The 15,599-nt window shown below is 56.3% G+C and overlaps 1 protein-coding gene across 4 annotated transcripts in view; it reads left to right on the top strand.

Annotated features, from left to right (window-relative positions):
- Positions 1-15,599, top strand: part of BCL11B (BAF chromatin remodeling complex subunit BCL11B) — a 92,659-nt gene that overhangs the window by 33,876 nt on the left and 43,184 nt on the right. For 2 of the 4 annotated variants that reach the window (XM_042944245.1, XM_042944244.1), the window contains exon 3: positions 6,714-6,926. The exons of the other annotated variants lie outside the window; for them this stretch is intronic. In XM_042944245.1, coding sequence (XP_042800179.1) covers positions 6,714-6,926 — 213 coding nt within the window. The remainder of the gene's footprint in view (positions 1-6,713; positions 6,927-15,599) is intronic. 4 annotated transcript variants of the gene reach the window in all.

Below are 15,599 nucleotides of genomic sequence, written 5' to 3'. Positions count from 1 at the left end.
GTGCGCGAAGGGGGAGGCGTGAGGCGGAAGGTGGCCTGTCTCGGGGTGCTGGAAGGGATTTGCTTCTGGCCTCCGCTCGGTGGCCCAGCCTTCTCGGCACCCTGGTGTCCACGAGGGCCATGAGGGCATGTAGGGGTCTCTGGATGGTCACTGGGGAAATGGCAGTTGGACTGGCCTCAAGCCCAGAGATGTTCTTGGAGGCCCTTGGCAAGCCCACCGCTCCCCGCTGCCTGGCACCCGCAGTAGCCCTCTCTAGGCCGTCGGGAAACCAGGCAGGCCCTCTCACCTGCACGGGAAGGAATCCCCACCCTCCCAGCCATGTGAAAGGGCTGCCGTTTTTAGCAGGAAGCCAGAGTAAAGGCCCAGCTCCCATTGGAGCTTTGTTTTTATGGCCCCCATGTGATGGCCCTGGAGGATGTCTTTAAACACAGCTGTGCAAACCCTGTGAGACCTCATTTCCCCTTTCTGTTGCTTGTCTTTTAAAGGACGCTAACACGTGCACCCCCGAACTCAAAGCCGTTGCAGCAAGGACCAGAGACCCGTGATGGGCACTCAGACTTGGCCTGACTTAGAAGGAGGATCCAAAAGTGGGAGGTGGGGACTTGGTGGCCTCAGCTCCCCGCAGAGAATTTCTCGATCCCCCAAATGCTCTGGTGCACGGAGCTGAGCCGGGCTGCACACACAGCCTGCTCCCTTGGCCTGTCTTGGGGACCTGTCCTGACATCTGTGGGTTTTCATGGTGACTTACATGGCGTTCACGTAAATGCTTGGATTCCCTTTCTGCTTTGTTGTTCATGATGATGATGATGATGATGATGATGATGATGTATTTTATAACGAAATGAAAAAGCAAGTTCTAGCGTTTGCTGGTTACCAGCCCTTGGTGGTTAAAAATGAAGAAAAGGACATTAAATGATACCTGTGGAGTGAGGGAATTTATTTTCTGAGTGCCCCGTCCCCCCCCACCCCCAACTGGTGTAGCTCTGAAATTGAGTAACAAAGAAGGCTGCTTAGAATCCTTCTCTCTTCCTGCTGTCTTCGCCCCCCCCCCCCCCCAAAGAGAGAGCTGAGAGAGACAAATGGTGGGAAGGCTGGGTCTTGTGGGGTGAGTAGCCATTGCCTGTCTCATTTAAGGTGGTGCTCCACTTGTTTCAAATAGGAAATTGCCAAAATGGATGTCATCGGCTGCTAATTAGATGTATTTTAACTGCAGGATCATTTTACCAGCTAATACTGTTATTATGTGCTTCCATGTGAACCCATGGTGGAGCTGTTAAAGTATGAGCCAGCGGCCCGAGCGCACAGCTAATGAAGCCTGCACGCCATCGGTGGGGCTCTCCCCTCGGTGGCTCTGAGGATGCCCAGGCCAGGCCCCGTGGGAAGGCTGAGTCCTCGCAACTTCCCAAGACGTGCCCCCGTTTATTCGCCGTGACCACCTTGTTTATGTGTTTTGACCAGGGTCCGATTCCAGGGGAGCCCCTCAGCTCTCTAGATCTCACCATCCACCGTCTCGGGCCTTTGGGCCAGCCTAGAAGCAACTCATGACCACCCGTCCTGATGTGCCAACCCAGGCCCCATCACTGTTGGGCGGTGGGTGCCCCAAAACAGTCAGGCCTGAACCTCAAGCATTGGGTTTTCAAGCCTGAGCTGGCTTCCCTCCATCCTCTCTGTCTAGCAAACCGGAAAAAGAGTCCTGATTTCCCGTCGGTGTTGGGGGGAGGGGGGCTAGAATTGGGATGTTTCTTACATGCGAGCAGTGCATTTGACTTTACTCGGTTCCTCGGTCTCTCTCCCCGCGCCCCCCCCCCCATACATAGCATTTTGATCATCCTTAAGACAAAGTAGCTGGCAAAATATTTAAGCGATCCGAAAGAAATGTTTTTATTTGCCCGCGTGCGAGTTGGGTTATCTGCCGATCTTGTTTATGAAATTTGGGGCTGCCTTTCCAGCAGTCTCTTCGCCTCTCAAATCTTTCCCGGCTCACATTTCCATATTTCTGCGTGCATGTTCTTTGTTAATCACTTGGCAAGCGCTTATTTGAATATTAAAAATTTCTTTAATCATCAAAGGCAGGAGCACAGTCTCATGAATATTCATATTTTCCCCCCTCCTCAGACTGGATTCTAGTTCATTACCCTGCAGTAAAAGCCAAACAGCCATCAATCGCCCTCATTACAGGCTCTGGCGTTTTGATTGGCTGCCTGCTGCCCAGAGCTTTTTTTTTTTTTTTTTTAATTTTTAAAAAAAATTTTTTTTTTAATTTTTTCCTCTTCTCCTATGAGCTGTCTTGTACAAAAAAAAAAAAAAATCAACAATGCAAGAATAAATTTCTCCGGTTGAAAAACAACTTTGCAAACTTGTCAAACAGCCCTCATGGCTTGCTGCTGCTGAAGCGGTCACCAGCACTACCCCCGCACCCCCTCTTAAAAAAAAAAAGAACCCAGGAAAAAAAAGGGGGGGGGGAATTAAATAAATAAATAAAAAGGGAGAAACTTGAGCCTCAGAGATGAATATTTGTCAAGAGAGTTGACGTAAGTTTCATTTGCATAATGACTTTGTACTTCTGCATTAATAAAATTTGCATATGAAGCCATGTTAATTACTCCTGATCATGCTTTTTGCATTCATGCATAGTAATTTTCTCCGACTTGTGAGAATTAATGTCTTGGCATGGGGGGGAGGGGGCGCGGGGATTGTCAGGTTTCCTTGCTAGTGGCCCTCACTCACCAGCGCTCGCTCCCTGTCTGTCTCCCTCCTTGATCTATGACTCATTTTTGCGCTATCAGTAGGAGTTCTTGGCTTAAAAAATGTATCAATTGAAAAGCACCAGTAGGGAGAAAAATACACGTCTCCTGCACCGCGTCTTCCCGAGCGCCTGGCGCTCGCCGGGAATCTGGAACCCTCCGCGTGGGAGGGGCGCCCGAGGATTCAGCACTGGGAAAGGTGCATGCTCCCCTCACGACCAGGCTCGGGCTTTTCCGGGCGCGTTTTTTTGTGTCTACATGCCGGTGGGCGTGGGCGTGCTCGGGGGTAGTGCGCATGTGTGAGTACCAAGCAGGAACATCTATCTGCAGGGCCCCTCTAGGAGAGAGCGCGGCAGGTTCCAGACCCCCACGGAAAGGATGCCTTGCAAACTGCCTTACATCCTGATTTGGAGCCTAAGAAACGTTTTTAGGGATCTTATTTTTGGACCTTTTGGGGCCTCTAGAGCAACATTCTAACCTCTGTGAGCCTCCATTTCTTCATTTGTGAGGGTGGGGGTCACTGGTCCTAAATACTATGATACGTGTATTCGTTGTTTTTTTTTTTTTTTTTTTCCCCTAATGAAAGTGAACTTCCATGACAAGGAATCGAGCCAGCCAGGGCTTTATTTTTAAGCCACCTGGATCCTGAATAAAGCTGACATGGCGTCTTGGTGTCCCTGTGCCACATACCTGGGTGCTGTTCCAATCCCAGAGGGGGAACCCACCTAGAATCGTTTGTAAAAGAGTGTCTTGCAGGGCTCTGCGGGTGCTTTCCAGAGCCAGGAGAGCACCCGGCAGGCATTCCCCGCCAGGCTGTGGGAAGACCCACAGGGAGCAGGAAAAGTTCCAGAGTGGAAAATAAATGGACCATAGTAGCCGTTTATCCAGTGAGTGTTCGCTAGAAGCCAGGCTCCGGCCAGGCTTGCCCTGACCTTCCTTTAGAGGCAGGGCTCCGAGAAGGTGACTCGCCCCAGGTCACGTGGCCAGGAAATGGCAGAGGGGATTGGACCCACGCCTCTGCTCCCTCTGCTCCAAGGCTGCTTCTGAGCTCCGGGCTTCCTCTGTGTTGCCAGCGTGTTGCCTCAAGTGCTCTGTCAGGTGCATTCTCGATTTCCTGTCTGCACTTCTGAATGCAGACACTTCTTCCTCGAGGACCGGTGAGGGCTGGGAGGTGGCCTGGGAAGCCTGCTGAGGCCAGAGACAGTCCTCGCCTAAGGTGTGCAGTTGGTGATTTTGAGTATATTCGCGGCGTTGTGCGACCATCACCACCACTAATTCCAGAACCGTTCATCACCCCCAGCGGAAACCCCAGCCACTGGCCACCTCTTGTCCACCCACCAGCCTTCATGCCCCTGCCCCCAGCCACTGGCAACCTCTTGTCTACATTCTGTCTCTATGGATTTGCCTACTGTGGACATTGACTATCACACGATGGGTGGCTTTCGGGGTCACCTTCCGCTTTTGCTCTAGCTTCAGAAGAGGTTTTCTGGAGTATCCACCTTTGGACTGAGCTCCAGGTTTAAGTTGCTCCGGGTGAGGGGGATCCCCCCAGGTCGGAGGTCCTCGGAGAGCATCTGGAGTGTCCTCTGTGGGCAGCTTAGGGTTAGAAGCCACTCGCTCTTGCTGTCCTCTCCCTGCCTCCTCTGAGCCAGCCCCTAGAGCAGGTGGTCCTCAGTGAGGTTGGAATTCTTAAGGAGGCTTTTGGAAGCCCCTCCAGGGGGCAGCATGGCCCCCACCGCTACCTGAGTTGGGGGACGACCTTGCCTTTACAGGCCCTGGCCTAAGCCTGGCCCTTCCAGAAGGAGAGGTTTGTGGCTGGACCTGCCCTTTGACCCTTCCTCGCAACCTTGGAGACCCAGGTCCTGCTCCGTCACCGCTTGGGAAGACAGTCATCAGGCCCCGGACACTCCTGTCACTCTTTCTTAGCCATGGTAAATGGTGGTGGCTGTGTCACTGCTTCACCCAGAGCCTGGAGGCCTGGGTTTGCTCTTTTTCAGCCTCCCGTGGCCTTACTGAGCCCAGGGACCCTCCAGCTTCCCTCTGCTCCACGCGGCCCTTCTTCTCAGCATCCCAGGGCACCCCAGTCACTCCACCCCAGCTGCAGCCCGAGGGCTGGCGGGACATATCCGGCCTTTGGAGATGCAACTGGGTTCAAGTCTCAGATTTCCCGGAGCTCCAGCACCCCCTCTGGGACGGGGACAGTTTTCCCTGCTGAGTGACGTATTGGTGGTGAACTGCCTGCTGTGGTAGGTGCTCTGCACAAAGCCCTGTCGGGAGCCTTCCGTGGGGCGAAGCCAGACTGACGAGGACAGGGCCGAATGTGCAGTGTCCAGTGCTGGGGTGGGGGTTTAGGCAAGGACTGGCCAGGGCAGGCTTCTGGGAGGAGGCAGGTGACGCTGGCCTTAGGTGTCTACCTTACTTGGGGGCTTGCACGGAATGTGTGGCTGGAACTGTGTGGGGTCATTGGCCGTGCCCTCCTGGGACCGTCCTGGGCTCAGCAACGCCCCGGGTCCCGAGCTTAGCCTCATCCGAGGTCCTCATTGGCCCAGGGGAGTCCACGTGGCTTTGGCTTCTTGGCAGGACATTTGCAGGGCTTCTCAGGGGTCCTGAGGCCCCCAGCCCTGGATAGCACACGTTTTGTAGAGGCAGGTGCTGTAGCTAGAGAGTTCTGGTTCCCGGAGCCAGGCGGCCAGGGTTTGGCGGGGCTGGCTGCTGGCGTCTACAGTTTTCTGTGGTCACGTCACCGGCTTCCTGGTCTGCGCAGTGGGTCTCCCAAGCCCTGCCCCGTGGACGTGTTGGGAAGCTCACTCAGGATGAGGACTGACAGGATCCTGGCTCGGAGTGGGCTTGCAGGGTCCCGTGGTTCTCCTGGATGGGGGAATCCCTTGTGGGGGCCACAAAGTGGGCAGACCTCCACCCTGCAGATCCGTGCGGGGTGGTGAGCGGCCTCGGGTGGCCTCCTTGGCAGAGCTGGCCCAGGGCCCAGCTGCCCCTCATCTCGTTGATGTTTTCTTTTTGTCTCCCTGATGCTTCCCTGCTCGATTATTTACCCGGGGAATTCGGGCTTCTTCACTTGTGGTTTTGGCAAGGGCTTCACACAGACTTTTGCCCTGGTGGTCTCTTAGCCATTTAAGATAAACGGCCAAATCAAACGCAGGCCTTGCTGGGGAGCCTGCGAGCTGTGGGGCTGGGCGGAGGCAAGCCAAGCTCCTGGCCCTGCGTCGTGGCTGTTAGACTGGGGGGCGGGGGGGGGGGGGGGCGGAGATGTCCCAGCCAGGGCGGAGGTGTTAAGAGGGGTGGTGGGCAGTGCCCGGGTTTTCCTGGGGTGGGGGGAGCGTTCAAAGCCTCTCGAAAGGCCTGGGGGCTTGTGTGCCGTGTGCTTTCTGCTCAAGTTGCTAAAGAGGACGCTGGGCTGGAGAGAGACACCAGCTGGCCGTCCGCCAGGCCGCAGGCTAACTGGTGCCCAGGTGCTCAGAGGTAGACTGAGGTGTTCGAGGCCTGAACACACAGCCCGTCCTGATAGGGCCAACGGTGGTGGCTTGGCGCTTCCCAGCTCTTCCAGAGGGGGGGTGGCCCAGATTTCTGGGAACGAATCCCCAGAGGAAGACAGATCCAGAACACTCTAGAAGCCCCCACATGGCGGGTGGGGGTCTTCCTGGGTACAGGGGCCCTGACAGCTTCTTTTGCCCCCGCCCACCCAGGGATGGGAGTCTGGTCCCAAGACGGCCCAACCTGGCAGCTGTGGAAGTAGGACCCCCTCACCCCTCACCCCCCACTTCCCATGGCCTCTTACCCGCTCCCCCAGCCTGTGCCCAGGTGCCTTCCCTGCAGGGAAGCCTGGCACCCCGGGGCCTCCCACTCTGGAAGGGTGGCCTGCAGCCCTCTGCCCCGGGCCCCTGTCCCGCACCCCGGGTCCCTTGTACGGTCCAGGGCCCGACTGACCAGTCTTTTTTATTGTTTTTTCTCCAGGGCCGTGCAGGCCTGCCCAGCTGCCAGCGACGGCCCCCATAGCTGCCTCCTCCCACCCTCACTCATCCGTGATCACTCCACCTCTGCGCACCCTGGGCGCCCCGCCGCCCTGCTTCCCCCTGCCGTGCTGCAGCGCACGCCCGGTCTCGGGTGACGGGACTCAGGGTGAGGGTCAGACGGAGGCTCCCTTTGGATGCCAGTGTCAGTTGTCAGGTAACAGACGGCCGCGGTGGCGGGGGGGGCGGGGTCCCAGGGGTGGCGGGGTGTGCCCTGGGCAGGGCCGGCCGCTGCCTCTCCCAGGTGGGCTGGGCAAGGTGGGGACCCAGGGAGGATGTGTGGTCCCACCCCAGTGGGGCACCGGGGAAGTGGTGAAGGACGTCAGCGGAACTGCACACTGGTGCCCCTGTCCCCATCACTTAGGAGGTCCCCGGACGCCTCCGCCCTTTGCGAGGGTCTCACTCCCAGAATGCATTCCTTCAGCTTCCAGATTTCATCTCTTTGGGCTGTTTAGCTAAACCTTAATTGGATAACGCTTAACATCTGAGGTTTTCTTCTGCCCCCGCCACGGCCATCCCCTCTCCCCCACCCCAGTCACTGCCCCCCTCCCCGAAGGCAGCGCTGGGAGAAGATTCCCTCCCTGGCTGCCCGTGTCCATCGCTGGAGCCGTCCAAAATGCTGAGTTTCTCTTGGCCAGAATGTGTTGCCCATTAACTCTGAGACAGAAGAGTCACTCTGAAGGAGCCCTTCAGCTGTGGCGGTGGGAGGGGGTGAAGCCTTGTGGGGTTCCTGTGGGGTGGGGCTGTGCACACGCCTACTGTGCGCCTCTCTGCAGGTCTTTGCGGCTGCGCAGTATACAGATGGGCAGACGGGGGGTCAGCACAGTGGAAAGACCTGTTTTCCATCACCCTCCCCATCTCTCTTCCCGAACACGACCCGCACTCGTGCTGTGGCCCAGGGTCCCTGGAAATGGCAGGCCGAGGCCTCCCGCCCCCTCCTCTCCTGGTCAGGGCCTGGTGCCAGGATGCTGACGTAGACACAGGTGGTGGTGAGGGTCCTGAGGCCTGGTTTCCAGGCAGGGGCCAGGAAAGGAGAAGGGTGGGTGCAGAGCTGGGGCAGATTCAGTTGGTCTCAACTTTGTCCCCAGGCGTCTTACAGGCTTTCCCTTGATTTGGGTAGAGAAAGGAAAACGATTGTTACCGGACAGATTGTGCTTTAATTGAAACTGTCTGGAGGGACTGTCCGTGGTGGAGCCAGGTGGCCCTGGCTGCAGGGGCCAGAAGTCCCTAGGCCTTCCTGCTGGTCAGGTGGCCTGCAGCCTTCAGCAGCTCCCGCTCCGATGTCTGGTGGGCTTATACCTGGAGGTCACAAAGCAAAGACTAAACATGTCCGGGAAGGGGTCGGCACCACTGGCAAAGAAGCCAGCCCCCTGCTTGCGGCCACCCTAGTGCCCCTGGGGGATTGGGGCTCCCGCCCCAGCTCTGTAGGTCCGTGCTGTGATCCCTGCTTGCTGAGCGAGCGATGCCTGCTTCGTCTGGGCGGTTGCCCTGCTCTCGTGGCTTCCTGTGATTAGTGCTGCAGCCCCTGCAACCACGCGGGGGGTCGCGCTATCAAAGATCAGCCTGAGTGTTTATGACTAGACTCGGTCAAGGTCTGCGGTACAGAAACATGATTTCCCCGGCAGAGGTGCACCCGGGGCTTTGCTTAACCCTCTGCTGGCTCTGGCTCTGCTTAGAAGCTGCCGCCGTGCTGAGCGGGAGCTGTTACATCCCCATTTTGCAGATGGGGAAGCAGAGGTCTGGGGAGGCTGAGTGGCTGTCTTCGGGATGCCTCCCACCCAGGTCACCCTCTTCCCACGGAGCCTCGTGCCCCTGCTTGCATCCAGGGGTGTTCGCGCTGGATGCGCTCACACGCTCGCCCGCAGCCGCCCTACCGCCCACTTCCTTCTAGGGACTGTGCGTGGAGGGTCTGCTGTGTAGCCAGTGCGCTGGGCCTTTCGTGTGCCTTCTTGGATTCAATTCTCATAGGAACCTTAGGACGTCACTCTCCCCACTTTACAGATGAAGACATGAGGCTCGGAGATGTGGAGGTCTGATAGCTCACGTCCATTCATTCATTCTTACACGAAAAGCCCTTTCTTGGGCACCTAGTTGGTGGCACTGGGCAAGCCAAGGAGTCAGGCATGGTGGACCCCTGGCCTCTGGCAGCTTGCATGAGTGGAGATGGGGAGAGCGGGATCAGGGTCCCGCAGAGAGGACGCTTTGCAGGGGATGGGAGGGCGGAGGTGGGATTTGACCCTGGCTGATCGTCCAGAACCTGCTTCATCTTTCGTACTGGCTCTGCTGGCTTAGAGGCCTTCTTGGGTTTTAGAGCTTGATACTCTGAAGGCTTAGAGTCCGTGAGCAGCCCCCAAATTGATGTCGGTGCTCAGGGAGGAGGGTGAGGCAGGGTGGGCTCTGTTCCTGGGGTCTCTGGGACCCCCCTTCCTGACCCTCTTCAGAGGCCTGTCCTCGGCCTCTGGTGCTAGCTGGGCCGTGACTTCCAGCACCGTCTTCGTTCCCTGTCGGGTCCCCGTTCGTTAGTCTGCTCTGGGTTGTTCCCCCCATCCTTTCTGATCAGTTTCAATACCTGAAAATATCCTGCTCCGAAGGTTTTTGTCCCTTTGTGGCTTCTGTCCCTGGCACTGGGCTGTTTGCTGAAGTGTTTTTAGTGCCTATTTAATTAGTAGTTGGAATGCAGTCATTAAATCCACAGTAACCCGTTAGGAAGAAGCAGTCCTCTGTAAAGACGGAGAGGGGCCACCGTCCTCACTTTGTTTTGTCTCTTTGCAGATCAGGATGCACTGAACCTATCTCTTCAAATTAATACGGAAAACCCCGGAGTAACCGTGTTTCACACAGGTTAATTGCATGCCCGTGAATGCGTTCAGAGTTATTTATAGAAGGATGTGATTTTATGGGGGAGAAAGCCACACAGGTTTGTGTGTTTGTGTATCTCTCTGGCTGCTGGTGTCCCAGACAGCCCCGCCTCCCAGGACCCCAACCCCAGACCTCCTGATGGTCACGGTGGGGAGAAGGGATTTGGGCTCTTTGTTGCTTTTTGACTCTGCTGAAATAATGGGGGGGGGGGCTTTGAGTCTGGGCATTCCTGGAAACTGAAGTTTCTCCCCCGAGAAATTTCATGTAGGAACCACTCCAGGGTGCGCCCGTGGCGTCCTCGGCCTGTGGTCCCGGCCTTTGCGCCACCTGGCCGGTAACCTTGAATAAGCCAGTCTCCCTCTCTGGGCCTGTTTCCTCTTCTGTAATAAAAAAATATATATGCCTATATACACTTACCTAGGCATCATATCATCTATTGACATGACGTTTAAAAATGAGACTCCACGTTTGACTTCTAAAACAGACGATACTGATCATTGCAGTTTCAGTTACAGGCTGCTGTGGATGACTGGGCACGTGACTTGGTTAAGGTTCCCAGGGCAGGGGTGGGGTGTTCAGAGAACGGTTTGAAAACCTCTGGGCTTTGGCTCCCCTGAACCTTTCCCCTTTCTGAGGTTTCTAAGAGTGGCAGGCAGTCGTTAGAACGTACCCACTGCCTGCGTGAAGGCTGCTGCCCTTTATGGCTTTGTGACCTTGGGCAAGTCATTTCCCTCCTCGCTCCTCAGTTTCCTCACCTATAAAATGGGGGTAATGATAGTACATGTACATGCCTTGCAAGATTGTTTTCAGGATCGGATGAGGTCATATATGCCAGGTGCCGAGCCCAGTGCCTCACGCTGAGTAAGCTCTGTGGAAGTTCTGATTCATGCTCGAGCAGAACGGGTTTTACAACACCACGTCGTTACGTGTCCCGCGCCGTGTGGAGTTTTCCTTCAAGCTGGACCTCCAGTTTCCACTCTTAGAGGCCTTCAGCCTCTTGGCTGGCTCAGATCATGTACCAGCATCGTGAGGTGGACAGGGAACCGAGGAACGTCATTGCGTATTTAAAAGCCACAAACGGTCATCAGCCACAGTGATTGATACACGCGCCTGGTGAAGTTCAAGGTCTCACGGGAGTGGAAGTGTTTGGATTTAATGGAAGGAGTCAGTTGCAGCCATTAGCAGATGCTGAAATCACAGGGCAATCTTGTAAAGTTAAATTCAATTTACTTTTCTACTGAAATTGTGCTTGCTGTGTTATTTAACTAATCTGGGGTTTCTTGGCATGGGTTAAAGGGACAATAAAGATACAAAAATACCTGTAAGTAAATAGTAGGGTTTAACAGTAGACGGTATCGTGTCCTCCTTCAATTATATCCCAGTGTTCATTTGTGTCGGTTTTTATAACCGGAGCCATCCAATGGGACACTGTGGACTAGACCACCCTAGCTGTGCAAGCTTGATGCAATTAATACAGTCTGTCTGGAAAGTGGCCTTATTTCTGGAAGTTTTATGTTAATGATATGGTCTGTGCTTTGCACTTTTTATACCAGAACAAGAAGCATGCTGCAGTTTCATTCTGGACTGGGTTTGATTAACACCGGAGGATCAGTGGGAAGCCAGAGGGTGATGCCGACCGGGGTGGCAGCACCAGCCAGGCCCCCACCGGCTCGCCGCCTCTCTCCTGGTGCAGGGGGTGCAGGGGCGCCCCAGTAGGGCATGAGGGCCTCCCTGGAGACTCTGGAGGGAGGGGTGAGTATGGGGGTGAAGAAGAGAAGTGAGCGTTGGGGGAACGCGTGTGGACAGAAGCACTCCGTCTGGGGAAGGTTCGCGACGTGCTCTTGCGATTTCCTTCGCGAAGTTGCATTTGCTGTGAGTCTGCCTGGGCTGACCGGGTCCCGGTGTCAATGGGGGCTGGCTCGCTGCAGAAAAAGGGCTCGCAGGGGAGTCATTAAAAATTTAAAGAGTCATCTGTACGCCTTGCGATGTCTACCTTGCCGAGGGGGCCGGTGGGCCAGCATTTACAACCCATGAGTGATTCTTGCCTGTTCCGCGTTCTGTTGTGGTGTCCTCCTGCCTCTCGGGATCACACCGCTGCAGAGGCTGCCCTGGACCGCCTGTCTCTAGAGCCCAGATGCCTCCTTTCGTGACTGGGGGAGGTACCAGGAGAAGCCACGGAGAGCTGCAAAGCCCCGGGGATGGAGGGAGGGGGCAGAGGGCAGCAGGGCCTGGGAGCACCCCAGGAAAGCCCTCTACCCGGGAAGTCGCGTCTGCTCTGACACCTACGGGATCCAAAGGCGCTGGGTCTCCAGGGACCAGACAGAGCTCAGTGCTGCCTAGTGGGGGAGGGGGGCGGGACTGAGGCAGGGGCACCTACCGGCATGACTGTCCTCGGATAAAAGGGGTCCCAGCAGCGTCCCGGAGAGGAGACCACTGCAGCCACGCCAGATCCCATTTCACTCTGAGCCGGCCCTTCGGACGTTCTGAAGGCAGAGCTAAATCAAAGAATTCTGTTCAAATCCGTACAAGATGTTGCTGTTTCCCTGCTCTGACAGGAGAGGCATTTGGAAGTGCAGTTTCTTTCTTTCTTTCTCTTTCTTTCTTTCTTCCTTTCTTCCTTTCTTTTTCTTTTCTTTCTTTCTTCTTTTTTTTTTTTATAGCTGTCTTAAAAAGGAGTTTGGCTGTTTAGCACAGCTGGTGCTCATTACATTATGCACTGGCAATAAAATAGCATGTGTAATTAATTTTTAATGCGGCACTGGATGCAGCGCCTTAAAGCAGTCAGTGGATGTGAGGCGCTGGCCACCGACATCAGACATCTCAGAGCACGTGGCCGAGGAGGCTGGGGCCCTCCACGTGGAGCGGAGGAGTCCAGACGTGGGTTCGCCTCAGCGGACCTGAGGCTTGACTTCCTGGCTGCTGACCTAGGACCAGGGGTCGCAAGAGATCACCCCGTCGAACGCCTTCCTCATCTGGGTGGGTCACCGGGGCACAGGCTGCGTGCGACACGAGCTCTGGGTCCTTGATGCTCTGCCCGCTAGGCCCTGTTACCTCCTTGAGTGTTCAGACTGCAAACCGGGGAGGGGGTCACCGTCCGGCTGAAGCCGCGTGAAACGGACGATGTGACTCGGCGGCAGAGTTTTTGCTCCGAGGAGCCCTGAACGTTCAGCTTCTTGGGCCCTCAGTGTTGCCATCTGCGGTTGGGACACGCCTCCGTGTGCCCTAGGCTTGAGACGTTCTGTGGTTGTGCTCTGATCCCTGGCTTCTGCACCCCTTCTCGGGGCTCTGTGGTGCCGATTCGTGCTTGAAACGAAATGTCACTGCGGACGCGTACTGTGCGGAGAGCCGTGGGCCCTGTGGGACCGTGCTCCGTCCTTGTTCTCAAGGTGCCTGGGTGGGAATATGTGACCCTGGGCTGGGTCTCAGTTTCCTTCCCTGTGAAATGGAGTCACTGGAAGTACCTGCTCATCATCCGGAGGCTCCGCCGCGTGGCCACTGCGATGGGGTGGCCACGGCTGAGCACCAGCGTGTGCAGAAGCGGAGGCAAGGGGAGAGGGGAGGGACAAGAAGGAGGCCGCCGGGCTGTCGAGAACCCTCGGGTGCCCCGTGCCCGATGCCCACGTGGCTGCCATTTCTTTGCAAGTGTGCTTGCTGCCTGGGAGATTACCGTTGGCCCTGCTCCTGTGACTTGCCAGTGTTTCCCACCGGTCACTTGGCAAACTTTGCTCAGGCCACCCCATCCTCCTAACGCCCCTAAGAAGAGGCAGCCCCCCTCTCCTTTTGCTCATGAGGACCGTGGGGCCCCCAGCTTGTAGCTCTCCCCTCCTGTTTCCCGTTGGGGTGCACAGTGGCTCAAACAGGGGCAGCGGGAATGCAGCTCGAGGTGGGAGAGCAGACCACGTTTGGACATGGGCCTGGGAGCGTCCCCAAGGTCTCCCTTCATTCGCCGGCCGTGCTGCTGCCTGATCGGGGGCAGGGCGTGGGGGTCCGGGAATGAGCGCAGTTGGGGGTCTTGCCACGGTGGTAGGGGTGCACAATGAACGTGAACCGCGTGCTCTGGGATACCCTTTCTCTGCTGGAGAAAATTGAAAGGACCAGGCTTACAGGAGCAGGGAGGTCCCTGCAGACCTGGGATTTTCCTGATGGGGAAGGTGAGGCTGGAGGCCAGGCAGCTTCTTCCAGCGGGTGCCCAGTGACAAATGTGGATGTGGGTGTCAGCTGGGAGGGGTCCTGCTGACCCAGAGAGCCCCCTCCAGCTCTGGCTGCCCCCGAGAGGTCTGAGCTGTGAGTGACTGCTAGGGACACAGAGTAACCAACCCTCAGGCCACCAGAGGGAAGGTTGAAGCCTGGGGCATGGGTAAAATTTTTTCTTATGTCCTCGCCCTCAAATTGGGTTTCTGGGGTCTGGCTGGGGGTCTGGGAGACGGCAGGTGGCCTCATTGAAGCCTCTATCGGGTCTGTGTGACTCCGCATCTCTGGGTTTCCGGTGCCCGGGTGGCCGTGGTCCTGTAGGTGCCCCGGAGATGCTGGTAGACGGCCGGGCCCTGGAGGGGTCGTGTTCGTGTCTGTGAGAGAAAAGAGGAGACACAGAACGCTGTTAGTTACTGCCTCATTTTTGGTACACAGTCCCCTAGAAGCAGTTTTTCTTCACCGGAGAGAAACAGACTTGTGTCGTCCTTAAAGCTCGAGGTGTTGTCTTTTTTTTTTTTTTTTCTTGGTGGAGGGGAGCAAACTGTGCTTGACTTTTTAAACCCGAGGGCCAGGCAAGGTGGAGGGGCTGTGTGCTGTACATATTTCACAATCAAACCCAAATAGTCTAAGCCGTGAAATATAGTTTATCCAAACATAATCAAGGCTGGCCGGTTTAATCCAAAAATCTGTGGGGAGAAACCCTTGGCGGGCAGGGGTCCCTCGGGGTGGGATTTTGCACACAGCCTGCCATCACACCTGAGGAGAAGTGCCACCTGCTCACCTCTTCAGGCCCCTTCTTGGGGCTGGGCGTGTGACCGGGGTGTGTGGTCAGTGGGCGTGGGAACGTCAGCCCTGGCAGGGTCTTTCTTACATTTGGCAGTGGGGCCACCCGGTTATGGTCGGGTTACCATTTCTGGGCCCTCACTGCGTGTCAGGCCCTCCGCAGGGCCTTCCTAGACATTTCAAGCTTCCCAGCACCTTCTTTCCCTACAGCCTATTCTGTAGTTTGCAGGGGAGGAGACAGGCCAGGGAGGTGGTGGAATGTGCCCGAAATTGCACAGCTGGTCGGCAGTGGACGTGGGATTTGAACCCAGGTCTCCTTGGGTCTAGGGGACACAGCCTGCTCCTGTCCTTGCTCTCTGGCTCCCAGACCACCCTCCTGCTGGCCTGCTACCTGGCAGGTGTGAGTGGGAGCCCCAGAGGGAGAGGCGTGAGCTAATGAAATTATCCTGGAGTGCTGCGGGGCTGGCCGGAGCCCTGGATAATAAGAGCGCCTGTACTTCAGGCCGAAGACTTCAGCCGAAGGGGTCAGAGGACTTGGGACTTCTTGGAAGAGGCTAACGCAGAAATGGAGTCACTACCTGCAGAGACAGGGACGTTTGGAATCTTTTCGTAAATCCAGACATTTTGAATCCATGCCTTTGTTAATAGGAGGTGGGGAATGGCTGATGGGAGGGGCCCCGGATGCACACGTCGGCCCTGAGAGCTGTATTTAGCCCGTGCCTCCTGATGCACCCTTTCTGGGCTTGGCGTGTGCTTTGTTAACAAGTGCCTCGTTTTAGTCTTCTTTTAGAAAGTTTATTTATTTTGAGAGAGAGGGAGAGAGAGAGAGAGAGCGAGCGCGCGATCCTGAGCCGGGAAGGGACAGAGAGAGGTCCCCAAGCGGGTTCCGCACCATCAGCGCAGAGCCCGACGTGGGGCTCGAACTCATGAACCCTGAGATCATGACCTGAGCCGAAATCAAGCGTCGGACACTCAACCCACTGAGCCACCCAGGTGC

Source organism: Panthera leo, chromosome B3 (assembly GCF_018350215.1).
Source record: "Panthera leo isolate Ple1 chromosome B3, P.leo_Ple1_pat1.1, whole genome shotgun sequence".
Taxonomy (NCBI): domain Eukaryota; kingdom Metazoa; phylum Chordata; class Mammalia; order Carnivora; family Felidae; genus Panthera; species Panthera leo.
The sequence above is the reverse complement of the archived record's forward strand: the minus strand, read 5'-3'. Positions and strand labels throughout refer to the sequence as shown.